At 41.5% G+C, this 26766-nt stretch overlaps 1 protein-coding gene and 1 long non-coding RNA gene across 2 annotated transcripts in view; both read left to right on the top strand.

Annotated features, from left to right (window-relative positions):
- Positions 1-5888, top strand: part of LOC307236644 — a 50282-nt gene extending 44394 nt beyond the window's left edge. The window contains exon 3 of the long non-coding RNA XR_013844387.1: positions 5816-5888. This is a non-coding gene — a long non-coding RNA (uncharacterized lncRNA). The remainder of the gene's footprint in view (positions 1-5815) is intronic.
- Positions 5889-7371: 1483 nt separating this feature from the next.
- hdac5 (histone deacetylase 5) overlaps positions 7372-26766 on the top strand; it is a gene marked incomplete at its 5' end in the record, with an annotated part of 62144 nt that continues 42749 nt past the window's right edge. Inside the window, 12 exons of the mRNA XM_080010159.1 lie at positions 7372-7399; positions 12923-13263; positions 13342-13492; positions 13561-13633; positions 13925-14022; positions 15291-15422; positions 21785-21897; positions 21975-22052; positions 22185-22254; positions 22347-22481; positions 23171-23346; positions 26170-26267. Of these exons, the coding sequence (XP_079866285.1) occupies positions 7372-7399; positions 12923-13263; positions 13342-13492; positions 13561-13633; positions 13925-14022; positions 15291-15422; positions 21785-21897; positions 21975-22052; positions 22185-22254; positions 22347-22481; positions 23171-23346; positions 26170-26267 (1493 nt within the window). The remainder of the gene's footprint in view (positions 7400-12922; positions 13264-13341; positions 13493-13560; positions 13634-13924; positions 14023-15290; positions 15423-21784; positions 21898-21974; positions 22053-22184; positions 22255-22346; positions 22482-23170; positions 23347-26169; positions 26268-26766) is intronic.

The following is a 26766-nucleotide window of genomic DNA, read 5'->3' as shown; positions in this document are numbered from 1 at the left end:
AGTACTGCTGCAATGTATTCTCCTAGGTCCTGGTCATAAAATATACTCGTCTGTGCTCTGAAAGCAGTCCTGCAGTTGTAAGGTTGCACCCTCTGGCCAAGTTTTAATAATTCTGGTAGTGGGTCTCTGCTTTCTGCTGATGGGGATGTAGGCTGGAAATAACAACAATGACTGGTGGTCTGATTGTCGAAGTGGGGTGAGGGGTAAGGCATGTTAGAATGTTAGGAATGAACACAGTCTATTGTGTTCTCCCCATGAGTTGGGCATTTAACGTGTTGCACAAACCTTGGAAATACTTTCTTTAAATTGGCATGATAAAAGTCACCAGCCACGAAAAAAACCCCATCAGGGTGTAAGTTCTGTTGTTTGCTTATAGCATTTAACAAGTAGCCCAATGCTACATAACCTTTGGCCTCCGGAGCTAAGTACACAGCTGTAATAAAAACCACAGAAAACTCTCTTGGAAGATGGTAGCGTCTGCATTTAACTACCATCATTTTTAGGTCTGGTGAGCAGTGTCTCAGTAACAGTAGCATTCTCCGTCCAGCGATTGTTCGTAAGAACAACCAAGCCTCCCCTGCATTTTTTTACCTGAGGCCTCGGTTCTGTCACTGCAGTGAGTAGCCCGGCCCGCTAGCTCGATAGCAGCATCAGGAATTCCAGGTTGAAGCCAAGTCTCACTGATTATCAGAACACAACTTTCCTCGATGGCTGATTGCGATGATAAATAGTCTTAGTTCGTCCATCTTGTTAAGAGACCTGGCGTTGGACACAAAGAGGCTGGGGAGCAGTGGTCTGTGAGGATTCCTCTTGGGCGGAGTTAGCACGCCGACTCTTCGCCCTCGCTTCCGTCTGCGGTCTCTCCGTCTCCTGCGGTGACTGTTGGGGGAGACGATCCACAAAGACCCCTGTGCTCTGCTGATCACTGCTGGGATCTCGTACGTGTGTTGGAAAGAACACAAAACCCCCAGTTGTTGCATCGTTCCAATATAAATTACCGATTCACGGGTGTAGTGTAGTGAATCATGTTCGGTCTCCCCTGGCGCAATTCCCACCATACAAACAGAAATAAAACAAAAAACAGTTCAATCTAGGAGAGCTCACAGCCACAGCATCCTTGCACGCAACCATCTTACTTTGCCTCTATGTAGTTATAGATGCACTCATAGATGTAGTTGTAGATGCAGTTATAGATGTAGTTATATGGGTAGTTATAGATGCAGTAATAGATGCAATAGATATTCATAGATTCAGTTATAGATGTATTTATATATGCAAATGTATATTTAATTGTAGTAATATATTAAGTCTACTAAGTATAAAAAAATGATGCAGTTATAGATTAAGTTGTAGGTGTAGTTATAGATGTAGTTATAATTGTAATTAAAGAAGCAGTTATATATGAAGTTGTAGATGCAGCTAAATATGTAGTTATATACGTAGTTATAGATGCATTTATATATGGATTTATATATTTGTAGTTATAGATGTAGTTATCGAAGTAGTTATACAGGCAGTTTTAGAAGTAGTTTATATGTAGTTATAAATATAGTTATATATGTAGTTATAGATGCAGTTATATATGTAGTTGTAGATTTAGTAATATATGTAGTTAGATGCACTCATAGTTGCAGTTGTTGATTCAGAAAGAGATGCATTTAAGATGCAGTTGTAGATGTAGTTTTACATGTATTTATGTATGCAATAATAGATGGAGTTATAGATGTAGTTATAGATGTAGTTATAGATGCAGTTATAGTTGTCGTTTTATTTGTAGTTATATATAGACTTATAGATGCAATTGTAGATGCAATTATAGATGTCGCTATAGATGCATTCATAGATGTAGTTGTAGATGCAGTTATAGATGAAGGCGTAGTTATAGATGTAGTTATAGATGCAGCTAAAGATGTATTTATAGTTATAGATGTAGTTATCGGTTTAGTTATACATGCAGTTATAGAAGTAGTTAATATGTAGTTATATGGGAAGTTATATATGCAGTTATATAGGTATAGATGTAGATTTAGTTATATATGTAGTTATAGATGCACTCATAGATGTAGTTGTTGATTCAGAAAGAGATGCATTTAAGATGCAGTTGTAGATGTAGTTATACATGTATTTATGTATGCAGTAATAGATGCAGTTATAGGTGTATTTATAGATGTAGTTATAGATGCAGTTATAGTTGTCATTTTATAAAGACTTATAGATGCAGTTGAGAAGAACAATCTTTAATTGTCACACAGCACACCACACTACAACACATCCACGCACACACACACACATGCACATGCTTTGGATGGTGGCCAGTGAAATGGTTCCTCTGCGTTTAACCCATCCTGGCTTGTCCTTCCTCCGGGGCCACAGCCAGGAGCAGTGGGCAGCATTCGTGGATGGGCCTGGGGACCTGGTGATGAGTGTCCATCGCTGGTCAGACGATGATAGATGCAGTTATAGATGCAGTTATATATCTAGGTGTAGTTATATATGCAGTTGTACATGCAGTTATAGATGCAGTTACATATGTAGTTAAAGATGTAGTTATATATATAGTTTTATATGTAGTTATACAGTTGATGCACTTATAGATGTATTTATATATTTAGTTATACATATATGTAGTTGTCAATGAAGTTATAGATGCAGTTATAGATGTAGTTATATATTTAGTTATCAGTGTAGTTATGAGAATCAGAATCAGAATACTTTAATAGATGTAGTTATAGATGCAGTTATAGATGCAGTTAAAGATGTAGTTGTAGATGCAGATTTAGATGAATTAACTGTAAAGATTAAGTTATAGATGTAGTTTTCAACTTAGTTATAGATGAAAGTATAGAAGTTATATATACAGTATAGTAATAGATACCCTTATAGATGTATTTATATATTTAGTTATAGAGTAAGTTATAAATGCAGTTATAGAAGTAGTTTATATGTAGTTATATAGGTAGTTCTGTGTATTTATAGATGCAGTTGTAGATTCAGAAATAGATGCACTTAAGGATGCAGTTATATATGTAGTTATAGATGCAGTTATAGTTGTCGTTTTTTATGTATTTATGGATAGACTTTGCAGTTTGCGGTTGTAGAGGCAGTTATTTACATTTACATTTAGTCATTTAGCAGACGCTTTTATCCAAAGCGACTTACAATCAATCAAACACCGACGGACGCAGCCATCAGGAGCAATTAGGGGTTAAGTGTCTTGCTCAAGGACACTACAGCATGCTAGCAGGAGGAGCCTGGGATCGAACCAGCAACCTTTAGATCACTAGACCACCAGCTCTACCGCCTGAGCTACCATCCCCATAGATATAGATGTTATAGATGTTATAGACAGTTATAGATGTCCCTATAGATGAATTCATAGATGTGGTTGTAGATGCAGTTATAATAGGTATATAAACATGCAGTTATAGATTAAGTTGTAGGTGTAATTATAGATGTAGTTATCATTGTAATTATAGATGTTCTAGATGCAGCTAAATATAGTTATATATATATAGTTATAGATGTGTTTATAGATGTTTATAGATATCTTCTTCTCTGTTTTGTTGATGCATGTTGTTGTCTGATGTTTGTTTTTCCATCTACATGTTGTTTTTTGTTTCTGTGTTTATGTTTTTCCATGTTCATGTTGTTGTTTGTTTCTATGTTTATGTTTTTCCATGTACATGTTGTTTGGTTCTATGTTTATTGGTCTCAAATATGGTAAAATAGTTCTCCAAAGAGGGGGGACATAATCCTACTGCTCTCAATACTTTGTCTTCTCTTCTAGAGGAACTAGAGCATTCGCCTCTCTAGCAACCAGTATTTTATGCTAAAGGAACCAGAGTATTTTACTGAAGAGAAACCAGAGGGTTTTCTTCTAGAGTAACCAGAGTATTCTCTTCTAGAGGCGCCAGAGCCTTCTCCCCTCAAGGAACCAGAGCCTTCTCCCTCAAAGTAACCAGTCTTCTCTTCTAGGGTAACACGAGTCTCCTCTTCTATACAAACCATAGTCTTCTCCTCTAGAGGAATCAGTGTTTTATTCTCGAGGAATCGTTTTTATCTTTTATTTTAGTGAAACCAGAGGGTACTCTTCTAGAGGAACCAGAGCATTCTCCCCTAAAGGAACCAGCGTTCTCTCCTCTAGAGTAACCAGAGTCTTCTCTTCTAGATGAACCAGAGCATTCTCCTCTAGATTAACCAGTCTTCTCTTCTTGAGGAACTAAAGCCTTCTCCTCTAGAGGAACCAGATTATATTGTTCTAGAGGAACCAGCGTCTTCCATTTTAGAGGAACCAGAGCCTTTCCTCTTGAGGAACCAGAGTCTTCTCTTCTAGAGGAACCAGCGCCTTCTCCTTAAGAGGAACCAGAGCCTTCTCCTATAGTGGAATCAGAGCCTTCTCTTCTCGAGGAACCAGAGTCTTCTCTTCTAGAGGAACCAGAGTCTTCTCTTTTAGAGGAACCTGAGTCTTCTTTTCTATCTTCTAGAGCAGCCATTCCCAAAGTGAAGAATTCTGCTGCCCAATTTATAATCTGAAAATTTTCTGCAGCCCGCCTAAACTTTTAATCAAACTCTGATCAATTAAGTAGCTTCATTCATATAAGCACCTTTAAGAGCAGGGACATCACAAAGTACTTCACAGAGGAAGTAATCGTAAAAATACTGTGGCCGTTCCCCTGCCCAAGTGGCTTTTCCTCAAGACCGGCTGACTGAGGAGTCTGGTTGTGTGTACAGCCTCAGGACCGGCTGACTGAGGGTTCTGGTAGTCTGTTCAGCCTCAGGAACGGCTGACTGAGGGTTCTGGTAGTCTGTGCAGCCTCAGGAACGGCTGACTGAGGGTTCTGGTAGTCTGTGCAGCCTCAGGACCGGTGATCTGAGGGGTCTGGTAATCTGTGCAGCCTCAGGACCATCTGACCGAAAGGTCTGGTAGTCTGTGCAGCCCCAGGACCGGCTGACTGAGGGGTCTGGTAGTCTGTGCAGCCTCAGGACCATCTGACTCAAGGGTCTGGTAGTCTGTGCAGCCTCAGCTGACTGAGGGACATGGAGGATGCTCTTAGAGAGTTTAGCCTCCAGGGGTTCTATTGGAATTGTGTCCCATTTTTTTAAATCTTGGTTTGAAAGAGCAGCCCACACTTCACTGCCATGAAGTGCATATTGGTTCATTAACTGATTGGAATATATTGATCAAGGTTCTATAACTGATTGGAATGTATTGATCCAGGTCCTTATTCGGATGTCAATATGATCTGACTTGTTGAGGTAGGAGGTCCTTCTTCCTTCAGTGACGTTTTTCTTGGTTTGTATTGGTTTCACTTGCCCTTTGAGATGTTTTCTCATCTAACAGTAATTTGTTCTCTCTCTCATCCCTCAATCACCTTCATATCCCTCCATCACCCTCTCATCCCTCCGTCACCCTCCCATCGCTCCATCATGCTCTCATCACCCTCATCTTTCCATTACCCACTCACCACCTTCTCATCCCTCTATCACCCTCTCATCCCTCTGTCACCCTCTCCTCCCACATCACCCTCTCATCCCTCATCACCCACTCATCTCTCCTTCACCCTCTCATCCCTCTATCACCCTCTCATCCCTCTGTCACCCTCTCCTCCCACATCACCCTCTCATCCCTCATCACCCACTCATCTCTCCTTCACCCTCTTATCCCTTCATCACCCTCTTATCCCTCCACCACAATCTTATCCCTCTATCACCCACTCATCCCTCCATCACCCTTTCATCCCTCATCACGCTCTCAACCCTCCATCCCCCTCATCCCTCCATCACCCACTTATCTTATCCCTTCATCGCCCTCTAGTGGTGGTGAACAGCGCCCCGGCCATCATGCAGAGCGCCGTGGGAACCGGAGGTTTGCAGGCGGCGGCACAAGGTGTGCGCCATTTTGAAAATGGGATGGTGTCACTTCCTGCTGGAGGAGGTGATGTCACATCCTTCTGGAGGAGGTGATGTCACTTCCTGCTGGAGGAGATAGTGTCAGTTCCTGCTGGAGGAGGTGATGCCACTTCCTGCTGGAGGAGGTGATGCCACTTCGTGCTGGAGGAGATGGTGTCACTTCCTTGCTGGAGGAGATGGTGTCACTTCCTGCTGGAGGAGGTAATGCTATTTCCTGCTGGAGGCCCTGGTGTTACTTCCTGCTGGAAGAGATGATGTCATTTCTTGCTGGAGATGATGCCACTTCCTGCTGGAGGAGGTGATGTCACATCCTGCTGGGAATCTCAATAAGAATACCCGATTAAATAAAGTTCAATAATTATAATAATAATAATAATATTGCTGCAGGCAGCAATACACGGTGTCCAGCATGTTTGTTTTGGCTAAGTATTACAGTTTTCTTTGGTTTATGTGAAATGCATCACGATTTACTTAACATATAAACATCAAACATCGTTGAGTTATGTCTTGGAGTTACGTCCATCAAATTTTTTTAAATTAAGGAATCAAACTTTCATGGCATTACGTATGAAGCATTTCCATTTTAGCCAGACATCAAACATTGATTTGAAGTTGTAATTTTGAACACAAGTGTATGAGATCTTACTCTAACCACATGTATTACCAGTTAATAAACATGCGTCATCATTATTTAACAGTGATTTCTCAATTTCTCTATCAGTTTGCATAGCTATATTATACAACGCAGAGTCGTAGTGATCTACACCAATACAGCCAGTAAACGGGTCTGCATAGGTTATTTGGAATGTTGTATGAAACATAATTTGTATTGTTGGAAATTCTGTTATTGCAAAATAATCTCTTCCTGGAACATTATCATTTATTCTACCAGACTTTTTCATACCCTGATAAAGATTATTTACCTTAATCAAAACACAATCTCGGTCATTGTCCATTTGCAAACATTCTGAATCTTATTTTTAAGAACTGCTGTTCAACTGACAGCTAGTTCCTGGAGTCTGAAAATTGTAAATCATCCTGATGAAATGATCCTCTTAACACCGATACGTGTGGGGAATCAACACTTACATTGAATGTTTTTCCATTTGTGTTTTTTCATCAGACATTCCCCTAACCCTAACCCTAACCCTAACCCTAACCCTAACCCTAACCCTAACCCTAACCCAGACTTCAGTACTTTTGTTTACATTGTGACTGACCTTGACGACTGGATTCTTGGACAATGGCCTCTTTATTGCCTTATTTCGGCTATTTTTCCGCATCTGTAAGAAGAACAAAATAACTTTTGTAATTGTAATTTCTAATTCATAACAATAACAATACGCACGGTTTGAGGCGAGCTAAGCACGGTTTGAGGCGAGCAACACCATCCCGGCTGCAAGGCTAGAGGACGACCAGGATGACTGCACTGTGACTGTTCCTGTCTATGTCTAGGGCCTAATGGCATTCCAGGCCATGTCCTCAGAGAGTGCGCCAACCAGCTGGCAGAGGTATTCACCTCCATATTCAACCTCTCCCTGATCCAGTCTACAGCCCCCACCTGCTTCAAACAGACAACCATTGTCCCGGTACCAAAGAAACAGCCCATCACCTGCCTGAATGACTATCGCCCCGTAGCACTGACCTCTACCATAATGACGTGCTTCGAGCGGCTAGTCAGAACCCACATCTGCTCCTCCCTTCCTGACACCCTGGACCCCCTTCAATTTGCATATTGCCCGAACAGATCTACGGAAGACGCCATCGCCCTGCCAGTGCACACCACCCTCTCCCACCTGGACAAGAGCAACACATACGTGAGGATACTGTTTGTAGATTACAGCTCAGCATTCAACACAATTGTTCCCACTAAGCTTGTCCCAAGCTCAGGATCCTGGGTCTTAACACCTCTCTCTGTAACTGGATCCTAGACTTCCTGACGGGCAGTCCCCAGGTGGTGAGAATGGAAATCTCTCCTCCTCTGCACTGACCCTGAGCATTAGAGCCCCGCAGGGCTGCGTACTCAGCCCCCTCCTGTACACCCTGTTCACACATGACTCTGTGGCCACGCGCAGCACCAACACCATCCTTGAGTTTGCGGACGACACCGCCATCCGAGGTCTCATCTCCAACAACGATGGGTCCTCCTACAGAGAGGAGGTCAGCGTCTTGGCAACATGGTGCCAGGATAAGAACCTCTCTCTCAACGTCTGCAAGACTAAAGAGATGATCGTGGACTACAGGAAACGACAGCGGGGGGGACACGCTCCCATCCACATTGACGGAGCTGAAGTGGAGAGAGTCGCCTGCTTCAAGTTCCTTGGTGTGTTCATCAGTGATGACCTCTCAAGGTCCAGGCAATCGGACGCGGCAATAAAAACTGCCCAAAAGCGGCTATTCTTCCTGAGGAGACTCAAGAGGTTTGGCATGTCTCTCAGGACTCTCACCAGCTTCTACCGATGCACCATTGAGAGCATTCTCACCGGCTGCATCATCGCCTGGTAAAGCAGCTGCTCCGCTGCTGATCGGCAGGCGCTCCAGAGGGTGGTGAAGACAGCGGAGCGCATCATTGGCTGCCACCTCCCCTCTCCGTGCAAGGCATCTACCGCACACGAAAATCATAAAGACAAACATGGGGATGGTAGCTCAGGCGGTAGAGCTGGTGGTCTAGTGATCTAAAGGTTGCTGGTTCGATCCCAGGCTCCTCCTGCTAGCATGCTGTAGTGTCCTTGAGCAAGACACTTAACCCCTAATTGCTCCTGATGGCTGCGTCCGTCGCTGTTTGAACAATTGTAAGTCGCTTTGGATAAAAGCGTCTGATCAATGAAATGTAATGTAATGTAATAAAGGACTACAGCCACCCAGGCTACGGACTGATCACGCTGCTGCTGTCTGGCAAACGTTACCGGAGCATCCGGGCACGGACTACCAGTCTCACCAACAGTTTTCACCCTCAGCCCATCAGGTTTCTCAACCTGCAACATCTGTACTCACATCTGTAAATTAAATGTACATCACCACAACTACATGTACACGTCCCTGCTTCACTTTATATTTATATTTATATCCATGTCTTGTGCAGTAGACTGACCTATTTCTGTTGGAACGGCTACAATGTTCCAATTATTTTAGTTTCCGTTTTAGGATTATTTTTCTTATTTTCATTTTATGTACATACACTGACCTCTTGCCCATATTTGTAACATCTACTCTTACTTTTTTTTTTTTTTTTGACTCTTTATGTTATTAAATCAAATATATATGTGTATATATATATATATATATATATATATATTTCCTCCTTATATTTGCCTTGTTATCTTATCTTTTTATGCCACTATGCAGTTGTTACCTGTCATGCCCCAAGTATTTCATTGTACCGATTGACCTTGTCTTGTAATGTACACTTGACAAATAAAACACTTTGAACTTTGAACTTTGAATACATTTAACTATAAATATATATGTTATTTGTAATTACTACTTTATTATACTTTTCATGTTAGTAATGTACAATTGTAAAATTCAGTTTAATAGGTAACTTTTCTATATTGTAATGCACAACACTATTGTACCTTTAATATTATTTGGATTTAGAATTATTATGGAATAATTACTCAAGATCACAAGCACTCTGCCTTTTCATTACAGCTTGTTCAATGTAGTATTTGGACAATGTTTGTACATGACGTTTATTACCAAAAAAAGTATTTCATTTTTTATTTTGAACTATACCTTGTCATTGTTATGTTACCTTTTTGCATTGAAGTACATCCAGAGTTTCTGTGATGGTAGATGACGTTGTGTCTCTTATACGTCAGTTACGATAACAGTTGAATTTATTTCCAATTTACGTTATTTGTAAAGTTGAGCATTTTTAGTTTGATTACATTTTCAGTCAGTTACGTTTTGCCGGGCTGGCTCTTGAACGCATCACTCAGTCGCACATTCAGTGGTTTCGACTGGACGCAGTGACAAGTTTTTGTGGACTACTAACTGTAATTATCATCTCCTTCATTTTAGAACCAGATGTGTGACATGTCAGCTAACCAAGACCAACTGAATATTTCGGGTCAAAGTTGTTTGGTTTTTTACTAGTATCTGCTCTGGATGTGGATCAATTTGGAGGAAATTTAAATCACAAGATCCTTGTGACAGCTGTTTATGTAGCACCAGTTACAATTTTTTAATTTTTACCACCACTCAGACGAACCATGGATTTATAAAGCATTGGTTCATGATGTCCCAACGAAACTGTGTTCACAATGTAATGGCAATGTTTCTACATTTTTAGTGTGTTTTTAAAGTTTGGACAACACATATGAAATGTTCCCATTGTTGTTTGGGAAAAATGGGAAACATTTAGCTTCATTGGTTTCATCTCCAGTAATGGTCATCAAAGTGCTGCTCTAATACTTCCTGTAAAATATCAACTGATGGAAGCATGGCGCACACTGGACACGGTCCAATGTACATTCTGAATCAGAATCTGAACATTTATAATAAATAGTATGATGACGTCATAAGGCTACTCTAAATCTCATCTTCATTTTGTTTTCGAATAGTGGCGTGTCGGTCAACCACGATCACCTGAATACTTGGGAGTCAAACTTGGGTCGTGGAATTAATTTTGCTGTGATTATCCTTGAGTTGGAATCTATTCCAACTTTGGCAGGTGTGGTCTTCATGGTCAGTGTTGAAACCTTCCTGATGTCCCCTAACTTGACGCACATGTTTGTTTGTCAAATATTTGAGTGGATGTTATTATACAAACTATTTCTCACACTTCGCACAGTCGTCCTGATGCAGTCGTCAGCATCTTCATGGTGTCCTTTGGTCACATGTTTCATTTGTTCTTCTCAAAAGCTTCATTCCCATCGTCATGTCACCCACGTTGCACTCCAGTAATTCCCTGTTTTCTCCACAAACATCATGTCGTCTTGATGAGTAAAACATGGATTTCTCCAACCTGATGACATCATTCATAGTTCTAATATTGTTCAGAACAAATTTGGCTCTAATTTAGGTTAAGCATGTCATTGAAAGTACTGTTAAGCTACAGTTTATCTCCAGATTCATTCCTTGGCACTCCTTGAATATGCAATGTAACCTACATGTCTTTGGGGTCCGAGCACTGCAACTTTGTCCAACGTGCTGTAAGTTGTAATTCTGAACTACAAGGTTTATGTGGTTTATGATTCTGTTGTATCCATGTGTCAGCTTCCTGTTACCACCTCATAATAGTCTGGATTGGAACCTAAATACTGTAAGAACAGTGTAAGTGATATTTTTTGTTATTTTAGAATTATTCACTTAAATGTATTTCATATTTAATTGATCATTAGACAACTCATTATCAAGTTGTTTCTGTGCTTTTTAGTCATTGTATTGTTGTTGCAAAAGTACACATTAATTGCAATATACCACATAAACAATATTTACAACGGTATATACACAATTTACAACACAAACAGTCTTATTTGGGCTGCTCCCGTTAGGCGTCCACACGTGTCCAAACCATCTCAATCTGGCCTCTCTCACTTTTCCACCAAACTGTCCAACCTGAGCTTGCCCTCTAATGTCCTCATTCTTAATCCTGTCCATCCTTGTCCCTCCCAATGAAAACCTCAACATCCTCAATTCTGCCACCTCGACTTCAGCCACCTGCCTTTTTGTCAGTGCCACCGCCTCTAACCCGTACAACATGGCTGCTCTCACTACCGTCCTGTACACCTTCCCCTTCACTCTTGCTGGAACCCTTTTTGTCACAGATCACTCCCGACATTCTTCTCCACCCACTCCACCCTGCCTGTACTCTCTTCTTCACCTCTCTCCCGCTCTCTCCGCTGCTTTAGATGGTCGACCCCAAGTACTTGAACTCATCCGCCTTCACACCTCCACTCCTTGCATTCTCAGCTTTTCTCCGCCCTCCCTCCCATTCAGGCACATGTATTGTGTCTTACTCCTGCTGACTTTCATTGCTCTTCTCTCTAATGCATGCCTCCACTTCTCCAGGCTCTCCCCCACCTGCTCCCTACTTTCGCTACAGATCACAATGTCATCCTTGAACTTTATAGTCCACAGAGACTCCTGCCTGATTTCATCTTTTAACCTGTCCATCACCACTGCAACAAGAAAGGACTCAGAGCTGATCCCTGATGCAATCCCACCTCCACTTTTACAACACAAACAGTAATATACAAAATAAACAGCAATAAACTTACCTTTTTTTGTAATTACAAGTGTACTATATAATATACAGATTGACGTAAGCGCTTTTTTCAAATGTACGGGGGCTTTGTCTTTAACACCTTTGGTGAATCTGTAAGGCATCTCTCGTGGGAAATCAAGGTCATTGTGAAACTTAATAGATGAAGAAAGGTCTTTTGTTGGTCCTCCCAAAATTGATGTCAGCGATGCTGTATGAAAAACTGAAACTTTGTTGAAGCAGAATCTCTTTGTTGGTGTTGCCATGCTGCCTGCCGTTTAATTCTAACGAGTGATTTTGTAGTACAGCTAATGATGTAGGTTTTTTAATGGAAATTCCCTAAACATGGCATCATGGAAATTCCCTCAATGTGACAAAGTGAAATGTTATTCTTCAGCAACATATAGTGTGCTATTGAAACGCGAAGCACCAGATTTTGGTCAGATTTTATTGTTTTCTTCACTAATTCCTGCTCTGTATGTGGATCGATTTGGATGAAATTTGAACCACGGCGAGTCTATGGCGTCCTGGTTCTAATGACACTGCAGCCGTGTCCGTGCCTTTAGCGATCGTCCTGTTCTGGACACTTTCAGCCCAAAGATTCAGAGAATAATAATAATCCTAACAAAAACAAAAGGGGTCCATCCCGTAGGAATCCCAGCAATTCAATAGATTTCCCTGCTTTGCAATGGAACCTTAATTATAATTGTATTATTAATATTATTAATTATTATTAATAATAACTCCTTACCGCCCTCTCCTTGGTGTCAGTGAGGTGGGTTGACACTGTGGCCTCCTCCTCAGGCGTGGCTCCGGCAGGGGACGCTGCAGGCCCTGTGGACCTGCGTACGGAGCCCAGGATAGGGGCGCTGTCTGGGGGCTCGGCGGGGCTGGACCCCACACAGCAGGAGAGGCAGGACCAGCAGGAGCAGCAGGAGCAGCAGCTGCAGCAGGAGCAGCAGCTGCAGCAGGAGCAGAAGCTGCAGCAGGAGCAGCAGCTGCAGCAGGAGCAGCAGCTGCAGCAGGAGCTGATACTCCTCAAGAAGCAGCAGGAGATGCAGAAGCAGCTGTTGTTCACAGAGTTCCAGAAGCAGCATGAGGTCATGACCCGGCAGCATGAGGTTCAGCTGCAGGAGCACCTGAAGGTACAGGCAGACCCACAGAGAGGCAGGTAGCTAGACAGGTAATATATAAAGAGCTGACCCCCCCCGCCCCCTCCCCAGCAGCAGCAGGAGGTCCTGGCAGCGCAGCGGCGGCGGCGGCGGCAGCAGCAGCAGGAGCTGGAGCAGAGGAAGTTGGAGAAGCAGCAACAGGAAGAAGAAAAGCAGCGAATGGAACAGCAGCTGATCCTCCTGAGGAACAAGGAGCGAGGCAGTACGTATAATTTCTACAGTAGTACACCGATTAGTACTAACAATAACTTTTTTTTTCTTGTGCTTCAGGTGCCATTGCCAGCACGGAGGTGAAGTTGAAACTACAGGAGTTTCTGCTCAACAAGAAAGAACCAAATACCTGGTAAAAATCACACAGTACTACACTCAGGACTAAACTGTCCTCATGAATGTGTGGTGTCCTTACAATGCTGGTCAGATTTTAATTCATTTTAATATTTCACATTTTCTAATTTGTGTGCGGGTGTTTGTGTGTCTTTGTTTTGTGGGTGTGTGTGTTGTGTGGGTGTGTTTTTTTTTTTGTGTGTGTGTTTGTTTTGTGGGCGTGTATTTTTGTGTGTGTTTGTTTTGTGGGTGTGTGTATTTTGTATGTGTGTGTGTGTTTGTGTGTGTGTGTGTGTGTGTGTGTGCAAAGGGACCAGGGCTTCCCCCCTTCAGGAACCCCCCGCTCCTACAATCTCCCCCCCCTGCTGGGCTTCGAGGGGAAGGATGACTTCCCCCTCCGCAAGACGGGTGAAAGCACAGTACACTACATACACACTTATCAGCCACAACACTAAAACCACCACTAACCACCACCAACCAACAGCTGTGACCCGTGGAGTCAGTGACTCCACCAGACTCTGAAGGTGTCCTGTGGTATCTGGCACCAAGACGTAAGCAGCAGATTCTTTAAGTCCTGGAAGTTGGAGGTGGGGCCCCCATGGATTTTGCTTGTTATTCCAGCACATCCCACAGATGCTCCATCGGATCGGACCCTAACCCCACCCATCCACATCTCCTTCTTTTGGCTGCTCCCGTTAGGGGGCGCCACAGCGGATCATCTGCCATCCTCAGCCTCCTTCTCCCAATGTAACTCTCATCTCTCCTCCACACGTGTCCAAACCATCTCAATCTGGCCTCTCTCACTTTTCCACCAAACTGTCCAACCTGAGCTGTCCCTCTAATGTCCCCATTCTTAATCCTGTCCATTCTTGTCCCTCCCAATGAAAACCTCAACATCCTCAACTCTCCCACCTCCAGTTCTGCCTTTTTGTCAGTGCCACCGCCTCTAAACCGTACGACAAAATATATAACAACATATATAATAATATATAGCATTATATATATAATAATAATAAATAACACTATCTACATCGGTGAACATTGCAGACACTGTTACACTTTATACTGAACATTTGCACATTCCTGCTTATTTAAAAAACAAAACCGGCCTTATTTTTCATTTTCTTATGTATTTTACTTATTGTTTTCCTATTGTTCTATTTTACATTTACGTTTCATGTATGCACCCAACACCAAGACAAATTCCTTGTACATGTAAACTTCCTTGGCAATAAAGACTATTCTGATTCTGATATATATATATATATATATATTTTATATAACAGTATATATAAAATAATTTACAACAGTATATGTATAATAATAATAACATATAACAGTAGATATATAATAATAATATATTCCACCTCTTGACAGGTGCCATTGGAACCAGATGATCAATGTTAGTCACTTCACATGTCACTGGTATAATGTTGTGGCTGATCGGTGTATTCTCTCTCTCTCTCTCTCTCTCTCTCTCTCTCTCTCTCTCTCTCTCTCTCTCTCTCTCTCTCTCTCTCTCTCTCTCTCTCTCTCTCTCTCTCTCTCTCTCTCTCTCTCTCTCTCTCTGTCTCTCTCTCTCTCTCTCTCTCTCTCTCTCTCTCTATATATATATATATATATATACACTCACTCTCCCTCCCCCTGCCTCCCCCACCCTCACCCCCATCCCCCAGCCTCTGAACCCAACCTGAAGGTGCGCTCCAGGCTGAAGCAGAAAGTGGCAGAAAGGAGGAGTTCTCCTCTCCTCCGTCGGAAAGATGGAGCAGTGATCAGCACATTCAAGAAGAGAGCGGTGGAGATCTGTGGTACTGCACACACACACACACACACACACACACACACACACACACACACACACACACACACACACACACACAATTATCATCATCATCATCAATCACTCGAGGGCCAGTGGCTCTGGTGACGTCTGGGTCTTCAGGTGGCTGTAGAGGCCAATCTTTGATCCACAGGGTCTGTTGCAATGGGGCATTTGTGGATGGTTGTCATGGTAGTAGTAGTTGGTAGAGCTGTTGCCTCTTTTCTTCTGCGGCACGGTGGAGGTCCTTTTCTTTCTGTGCTGTGCCTTCATAGACCATCCTGCTCCACGGGTTTCTGTTGAGAGCCACCACCTCCTTCCAGTTATTGAGGTTGAAGCGGCACTTTCTCAGGTGATTTTGGTTGCTGTCCTTTTATTGTTTTTGTTTTGCCCTTCCTTCTGTTGGCCGTAAAGCATTTGTTTCTGAAGGCGGTTATTTGGCATGCATACAACATTGTCGTAACTGGTGGGTGATAGTTGTGGTGATGCTGGGGATGTTGTCTTCCTCCAAGATGCTGAAGTTAGTTTGCCTATCTTCCCAGCTGATCCTATGGATCTTACGGAGGCATCACTGGTGATACTGCTCCAGGGCTTTCATATGTCCTGCCATAGCTTTCGGCCCAATAAAGCAGAGAAGACAGAACTACGGCGCAATAGACAAGAAGTTTGGTCTTGGTCTGGATTTCTCGATACTCAAGCACTCTTCCTCAACCTAGCAAAAGCCTTACTGGCACAACCTATAGGGTGGTGAATCTAGGCATCAATGACAGCTCTTGAGGAAAGAAGCTGCCAAGGTAGGGGAGTCGCATTACGTGAGACGTTGTTGTCCACACAAATTGTGGGGGTTTTGAGGGTTCGTCAGGTGCTGGCTGGTGTAAAATCCTTGTCTTCTTGAAGTTTAAATCAAGTCACAGGAGCTGGTAAGCTCTGGCAAAGGCATTCAAGATGCTCTGGAGGTCCACTTCAGAGTGAGCAACCAGGGCATTGTTATCTGCATACCGGAGCAGCTTGGAGAGGGCAGCTGGAACATGACAGAGCTCAGTTAGATCCGTGATTGGGGCATGGCTGACACATGCAGGGTCCCTGTCTGGTCCGTGCTCTGATCTTGCCTGTAATTAGAGTATATCCTCCTCGATGACGTCATTTCGCACCGGCGCCTGGGAACGCATCCAGGCTGTGTTTGTGGAATAGCAGTTGCAATGCTTTATCTGTCTATTGGGGTGAGCAGTGGTTCAAAACGTTAAGCAACTCTTGTATACGGGATATTCCTGTGAAAAATATACATACTAAAATAAATGTGAAATATTGCAACAAATCTAATCACAATACTAATGTATTGTAAAACTCTCGTTTTACAACTCGTTTTGGAAGAGCCGTCCATTTCATTGTGTCCTCGCTGCAGGTACTACTGTCGGACAATTGTAGTTGTTAGAGAAACTCATTCAGCTCCTGCTGCAGGACAGGGACTGAACTTTCAGTGACCGATGTGCCGCTGATGGGACAAATAATAAAATAAAAATAGTATTTTTATTTTCGATGTTTTTATTTTATCTTACAGAGTGAATTGAATGAAACAGAACATCTGCGAGTGAGTGAGCCTGTGCTTAACGAAATTAGAATAAAGTTTTAAACTATATCTTGTAAATCTAATATTTGTGAACATTCAGCCGAGGACTATTTCTCGGCTAAAATTTGTTTGGAAACAAATTTGAGTGGACTGGTAAGATGAAATCAGTGAAAGTTAAGGAGTAAATGCAACACGGAACTCGTGCTGAAACCCTGTTGGATGATGTTGCATCAGCGGCACCAGTGTCGATTACGCACATTTTAGTATTTTTAGAGCTTATAGAGCTTGTTGTGCGTAATCACTGGGTGTCCTGACATTTCACTGCATATATGTATGACCGTATGTATATGTAATGAATAACCTCTTAATCTTGAACTTGAACTTGCCAGTGCCAGGTTCTCAGGATGCTCCCCCAGGTCCTAGTGCCCCTCGGGAGTCCCCACATGTGATTCCTACCCCTAAGGAAGGAAAAACAAAAACATTATATATATATATAATCATTTACATAGTATATGATATATGTATTATATAATTGGTATATATAAAACAGTATTATTTAATACACACACACACACACACATATATATATATATACTGTATATATATATACTGTATATATATATATAAAATAGTAGTGTGCCATTCTCATCTGGTTCCATATTGTGCTAAACACAAAGCTTAAAAAAAAAACCATTCCTCTGTGTTCTCTGTGACAATTGAATGAACTTGAGACAATGAATGACATAAAAACAACAACAAATAGCAGGGCCAGCATTGAGGTGATAATGTACATAATAGCAGTGTAAGATTTAGAAGATTAGGTAATTCATATATTTGAGTTATCATATTTCCACAAATAAAAACCAGGCCTCTAATAAATGCCGAGAGCGGGGTCAACACAACCAAATAGGCCTAAGCCCTACCTCCGATTAAGACCAGGGTTAGGGGAAAATCCAAGGATGAACTACCGGTGCCTGTTACACAGCATGTGTACAGTGTGCAGGTTACATTTACATTACATTTAGTCATTTAGCAGACGCTTTTATCCAAAGCGACTTACAATTGTTCAAACACCGACGGACGCAGCCATCAGGAGCACTTAACCCCTAATTGCTCCTGATGGCTGCGTCCGTCGGTGTTTGAACAATTGTAAGTCGCTTTGGATAAAAGCGTCCGCTAAATCAAATGTAATGTAATGTAACACCTAACCATACATGCAAATAACATTGACAAAAATCTCAACATTTCAATGGAGCAATCCACCCCTTTCTCATTGAGAGGTGAACATTCCTCTCTGTAGAGGAGGAATCAAATATCCAGTTTACTATCATATGGCGATTTATTTAATGATTGGCAACTAATCCTAATGGAGTTTAAACTGTATCAACAGAAAAACAATCTTGAATGTGCAGAGGGACCCATATACTGTAAAGTCTCTTTAACGTTTGTACAAATTATTATTATGTCCCTGGTGTTGATTTTATTCGATCAACTTAATTGATTGACTTTGAAGATTTTATTATGCTATTTGTATTTATTTTTTATTTGGAAAATTAAAGATAGATAGGGGGGGGTCATGGGATACCGTTTCTCTTACATAGAGGCTCAAATGCAGAAATTTGTTGATATTTCACAGTTATTTTAAGAATAAAAAAATTAGACAGTTCAAAAACCCCATTTTGAAATCAAAAGGCCAAGGACTAGAACCTATAAATCCACACACTTCAAAAAGATGCTAGTAAAACTTTAAAACTAGTCACTTTAATTGATCAAGTATTGCATACCTGTTTTGTCTTACCTCTTAGTAGTATATTGCAGTGTTTGTCCTACACTATATCTATCTTACCATTCAGTATGACACTGCATTGTGTGCCACAGCTATTTAAGATGTCCATGATCAAGCTGACTCACTGTTGTTATTGTCTGCATTTTATTTTGTCCTTCTTTTGGGTAAATATTTTTAAATTGCTTATACTACACTACTTCTTTCCATTTTAGATTTTTAAAATTTTGTCTTTTAAAACTGTTTAATTGCTCTTTTAATTCAGTTTTTTAATACTGTTTTATTTTAATCACTACTATACCCTCATTTTATGTATTGTATTTTTATGTATTATTAAAGTTGAGTTAGCTCTGAGACTAAGAATCTCATTACTGTTAATGATGTTCAGTGCTCGTGCATCTGGGTCTCTGATGCTTCTACTAAGACACACACTGTGGAATAACACCACCCGGTCAGTTTGTTGTGAGTGTTGTCATTCACAAACCAGCCGTTCAGCGCTGTGTCTCACTAACCCGTAGCATTGAGACACAATAGAATTAGAACCGCCCCCTGTCCGAGTAACTCCACCCACGGCCGGAATGTCACCAGACCCGCTCACATCGAACCTAAGAGCTAAGCATGGGAAGTGCTCTGTTGGCTGCTGACCAGCACAAATCTATTAAAAGAAGGGTGCTGCTCTGGACACCATGCTAAAAGTCAGAACAAACTTTTAAACGAGGCCTTGTAAATGTAATATGAGTCAAGATTCAGGAACTGGATTGATTATTGCTCGCCTTAAACTTGTTCAGAAACAGATTTTCGTGTACTGATACGTTTAAATCAGTGAACGTTTACAGAGGAAATACAATGGAACTGGAGTAAAGCTCAATCCCCATTGGCTCACGGAATAAGAGGCCTCAGGCGGGTAGCTAGTCCCACTTAAACAGAGCATCAGGAACACAATGGATTTTGAGGCATGTTAGAATAATCTGATTAGCATAATCAGCATAATCTGAGTGGCATTTTCAGAAAAGCACTTCAAAAACATGTTTTGGGGACCGGGATATTAACTTGGTGAAATGGAGCATAAAAGGTCCACTTTAAGGTTTTTTTTTAATGCTATGGTCCGTTCTGGAGTGTACCAAACCTCACCAAAAGAAATTCCTAGTACATGCAAACGTACTCGGCGTGTTTCAGAGCACCATTGCCAACTATTGTTGCAGTCATGTCATCGTGCAGGAGATGCAAGATCTTAATACTTGAGATTCTTGATACCTGAGATACTTGTCTGGGCATCCGATCTTGGGGAGGCCACACCAGCGTAACAACCTGATTCACAGAGTCAAAGGCCTTTCTGAGGTCGATGATTGCCATGGACAGCTGTAGAGGTTGTTCCTGACATTTTTCCTGTAGCTGACAAGCTGTAACAGTCATGTCAGAGGTTCCCCTGGCAGGACGAACGCCGCATTGTGACTCCGGGAGTATCTCTTCTGACAGTGGCAGTAGTTGGCTGGCCAGGATGCGGGTCAGTACTTTGGCTGTTGCAGACAAGAGGGACATCGCTCTGTAGTTTTGTCTCCCTTCTTAAAGACTGTTACAAACAGGGCGTCCCTGATTTAAGCAGGGATTTCTTCCTTGTCCCGGATCTTGCCAAGCAGGTTGTGGATGTGGCAAAAGAGTTCTGAACCGCCTTCTTTTAGGATTTCTGCCGGGATCCCAACAGGTCCAGGTTTTCTGTATTTACCGGATAGTCATTGTGGAAGGGCTGAGGTCTGTCCAGCAGTCATCCTTGAGGTCATGGCCCTGGTGATGTGACCCTGACAAGTTCATGTTCAGTACATTTAGATAATAAGAGGACTCCATTGGAGTTGATATTCCCAACATCCCCTTTACCCCAAGTGCCTTTCCAGAGCTTGTGATGCTTGCCGACCCAGGAATAGCAGGATCTTGTCTTTCTTTGGGATTTTGAGAAAACCCGGTCCAAGGCGACATAGAGGGTCTCTTTATCTTCATCCTGTGAGTCCATGGTTGGTTCATTGGCACTCACACCATTGGTCATCTGCTTGTTTGAGAGCCTCATACGTAGGGTCACGAGATGTTCATTGATGCTGACTGGAGATCCAGAGAGGTGTGTGATGAGGCTGTTTCTGATGGAAATACCACTCCATGGTGTCTGGGTTCATCAGCTGCTTTTCCCTGACGAAAGAAGGTGTATCCACCATTGATGTATCCTGAAAAAGGACAATAAAGAGTCTAACCTAATCTGATCTTAAATAACCTGATCTGATCTGATCTCCTCCTTCAGTTGCTGTCCTCAACCAAACGGGTGTTGGACAGGACAGCCCTGTCGTTCTTGAACCCTTTCAACTCCCTGGCAAAGATTGCAGATCATATTTCAAGTGGATCGCTGGAGGCACTGTCCATACGTGTTTGCACGTTCCAGGCCACAATGTTCATTGTTTTATGTTGTTCGGTGCTAAGAGGTGACCCCACTGGATGTGGTCCCGTTGATGGCTTGGTTGCACACACAAGCACAAGTACATCTAGTTTTGTAATTTAGCACAACTAGTTTTATAACTAGTATGTCTAATTTACAACTTCTATTGAGTAATTCATAACTAGTATGATTCGTTTATAACTTGTATGACTAGTTTATTACTAGTATATCTACTTTTTTAATAAGCACAACTAGTTTATAACTATTATGTCTAGTGCATAACTAGTATGACTAGTTTATAACTAGTATATCTAGTTCATAACTAGTACGGCTAGTTTTATAAGTAATACATCTTGTTTATAGCAAGTACGACTAGTTTATAACTAGTATATCCAGTTTTGTAATTAGCATGACTAGTTTATAACTAGTATGTGTAGTTTATAACAAGTATGAATAGTTTTATAATTAGAAGGACTAGTTTCTAACTGTCTAATTTATTACTAGTATGACTAGTTCATAACTAGTATGACTGGTTTATGAACTAGTATGACTGGTTTATAACTAGTATGGCCCCTCCTCCCCCAGTCTCCTCCCTCTGCAGCAGTGCTCCAGGTTCAGCTGGTCCCAGCAGCCCAAACAGCTCCAACTCTGCCATCGCCAACGGCAACGCAGGCTCCGTCCCAAACATCCACTCTGAGGTGGGGGCGGGGGCTGCGGGTTGATTATTTACTTTTTCCACATTGTAAATATAAACACTGTGTGTGTGTGTGTGTAGCTGCGCTCCCTCCACCGCTCCCTCTCTCCTCTTCTCTATACGTCTCCATCACTTCCCAACATCAGCCTGGGAAGTACTGTGAGTACTACGACTACACAGTACTACTAAACACAGTACTACACACAGTACAACACACAGTACTACACCATTGTACACACAGTGCTACACAGTAGTACACAATACACACAGTGTATTGTATTCTGTCCTCAGAAACTCAGTGGCCAGCAGGAGGCGGAGCCTCAGGCTGCCCAATCAGTGCGAGCGGGCGGGGCCTTGATGGGTAAGTTGATCTCCACTTCCTGTCTGCCAGCAGGTAAACTGCTCCCATGGCAACAGACAGGGTTGTACACCAGTTTGTTCACTTTTCTGTAGGGGTGGGGCATGACGTGGACAGCCAGACTCCTACCCAGACTCCGCCCCCAAGCACACACTGTGCCCACTCATCCTTACTTCAGCATGTCCTGCTGCTGGAGCAGGCCAGGCAGCAGAGCTCCACCCTGCTGGCCGGTATGAACTACCCCTCAGTATCACATATATGATCTATCATACACATATGAACACATTATACTATAATAAACATGAATACACACTGTTATGAACACATTATACCATAATACACATGAATACACACTGTAATTAACATATCATACTATAATACACATGAATACACACTTTAATGAACACATTATACTATAATACACATACATACACACTGTAATGAACACATTATACTATAATACACTAGAATTCACACTGTAATTAACACATTATACTATAATACACATGAATACACAATGTAATTAACACATTATACGATAATACACATGCATACACACTGTAATGAACACATTATACTATAATACACTTGAATTCACACTGTAATGAACACATTATACTATAATACACTTGAATTCACACTGTAATGAACACATTATACTATAATACACTAGAATTCACACTGTAATTAACACATTATACTATAATACACATGAATACACAATGTAATTAACACATTATACGATAATACACATGCATACACACTGTAATGAACACATTATACTATAATACACTTGAATTCACACTGTAATGAACACATTATACTGTAATACACTTGAATTCACACTGTAATTAACACACTATACTATAATACACATGAATACACACTGTAATGAACACATTATTCACCCCTCTCTCAGTTCCTATGTACAGCCCGTTGACAACGGCAGATAGGGGCGGGGCCTCGGTGATGCGGGCGGCGAGGCTGCCCAGGCTCCGCCCCCTGGCGCGTACCCAGAGTGCACCTCTTCCCCAGACGCCGCAGGCGCTGCAGCAGCTGGTGGTGCAGCAGCAGCACCAGCACTTCCTCACCAAGGTACACAAAGTACACACAAAGTACACACTAAAGTACACACCTGCACTTTCTCATCCAGGTACACATCATACACACATAGTACACACGGCAGTACACACCAGAACTTCCTCACCAAGATACACAATGTACGCACAAAGTACACACTAGTTCAGAGAACCTAACAGAAACTATCACACTATAACACACACAATAACATACACACACTCACACACCCACACACTATAACACACAAACACACTATAACACACAACTTACATTACATTTACTTAAATTGTAAGTCGCTTTTATCCAAAGCGACTTACAATTATTCAAACACCGACGGACGCAGCCATCAGGAGCAATTAGGGGTTGAGTGTCTTGCTCAAGGACACTACAGCATGCTAGCAGGAGGAGCAACCTTTAGATTACTAATCGACCACTATAACACACTATAACACAATATAACGTACTTTAACACACTATCAAACACTATAACACACTATAACACACTAACACACTATAACGTACTATAACACACTATCAAACACTATACCACACTATAACATACTATAACACACTATAACACACTAACACTCTACAACACTGTAATGCACTATAACACACTAACACTATAACACACTAACACACTGTAACACATGAACACACTATAACACACTAACCCACTGTAACACATGAACACACTATAACACACTAACACACTGTAACACATGGACACACTATAACACACTTACATACTATAACACACTATAACACACTAACACACTATAACACTAATGCACTATAACACACTAACACACTAAAACACACTATAACACACTAACACTATAACACACTAACACACTGTAACAATTGAATACACTATAACACACTATAACACTGTAACACACTATAACACACTTACACACTTTAACACACTTACAGACTACAACACAATATAACACACTAACACACTAACATACTATAACACACTAACACACTATAACACACTAACACACTATCACACTATAACACACTAACACACTAACATACTATAACACACTATAACACACTATAAAACACGATAACACACTAAAACACACTATAACACACTATAAAACTCTATAACACACTAACACACTAAAACACACTATAACACACTATAACACACTATAACACATGATAACGCACTATAACACACTAAAACACACTAACACACTATAACATACTATAACACACTATAACACACTATAACATACTATAACACACTATAACACACTAACACTAACACACTATAACACTATAACACACTATAACACACTTACACACTATAACACACTAACACACTATAACACACTAACACTAACACACTATAACACTATAACACACTATAACACACTTACACACTATAACACACTAACACGCTATAACACACTTACACACTATAAAACACTAACACACTATAACATAATAGAACACACTATAACACACTAACACTATAATACACTAACACACTGTAACACACTATAACACACAAACTCACTATAACACACAAACTCACTATAACACACAAACATACTATAACACAGTATAACACACTATAACACACTATAACATACTATAACACTATAACACACTAACACACTATAACATACTATAACACTAACACACTGGAACACATTAACACACTATGACACACTAACACACTATAACACACGATAACACTAACACACTGGAACACATTAACACACTATAACACACTTACACACTAACAGACTAACACACTATAACACACTTACACTATAACACACTATAATACACTAACACACTGTAACACACTATAACGCACAAACTCACTATAACACACTAACACACTATAACACACTATAACACTAATACACTGGAACACATTAACACACTATAACACACTATAACACTATAACACACTAACACACTATAACATACTATAACACTAACACACTGGAACACATTAACACACTATGACACACTAACACACTATAAAACACGATAACACTAACACACTGGAACACATTAACACACTATAACACACTTACACACTAACAGACTAACACACTATAACACACTAACACTATAACACACTATAATACACTAACACACTGTAACACACTATAACGCACAAACTCACTATAACACACTAACACACTATAACACACGATAACACTAACACACTGGAACACATTAACACACTATAACACACTTACACACTAACAGACTAACACACTATAACACACTAACACTATAACACACTATAATACACTAACACACTGTAACACACTATAACACACAAACTCACTATAACACACTAACACACTATAACACACTATAACACTAATACACTGGAACAAATTAACACACTATAACACACTAACACACTAACAGACTAACACACTATAACACACTAACACTATAACACACTATAATACACTAACACACTATAACACACTATAACACACTCACACACTATAACACACTATAACATACTAACACACTATAATACACTATAACACACTATAACACTAACACACTTTAACACACTATAACACACTAACACACTATAACACAATAACACACTTTAATACACTATAACACTATAATACACTATAACACACTAACACCCTTTAACACACTATAACACACTAACACACTATAACACACTTCAATACACTCACACATTATAACACACAAACACACTATAACACACCTAATGCACTAACACACTATAACACACAAACACACTATAACACTAACACACTAACACAATATAACACACACACACACTTATATGTAAACTGCTGTTGTATGCAGATCTTGGCGAAGGGGGCGGAGCTTCCCCGGGCCCCTCCCACCCACCACGAGGAGACGGAGGAGGACCTGACGGAGACTTGCGACACAATGCTGCTGAGGTCGGACATTTATAACCATGGTTATGGCCAATTCACATCAACAGCGCCACACCGACGTGATGTCAGCGCCATGCCGACGTGGTGTCAGCGCCACGCCAACGTGACGTCAGCGCCATGCCGACGTGACGTCAGCGTCACGCCGATGTGACGTCAGCCGACGTCATATCAGCGCCACGCAGATGTCCTGTCAGTGTCACGTCAGCTAGACGCAGAAGTCACGTCAGCATCACGCCGACGTCAAGTCAGCGGCACGCCAAAGTCACGTCAGCATCACGCTGACGTCATGTCAGCGCCATGCTGCAGTCGCATCAGCGCCACGCCGACGTCACATCAACGCCATGCCGAAGTGTTGTCAGCGTCACGCTGGCGTCACGTCAACACCGCGCGGATGTCCTGTCAGTGTCACATCACCGCCACGCCAAAGTCATGGCAGCGCCACGCGGATGTCATGTCAACTTCATGTCAGTGTCACGTCATAGTTCTATATACTTTACTTGTC

Source organism: Zeus faber (genome assembly GCF_960531495.2).
Source record: "Zeus faber genome assembly, chromosome: 11".
Lineage (NCBI taxonomy): Eukaryota > Metazoa > Chordata > Actinopteri > Zeiformes > Zeidae > Zeus > Zeus faber.
Note: the sequence above shows the minus strand (reverse complement) of the source record. Positions and strands in the feature narration are given on the sequence as shown.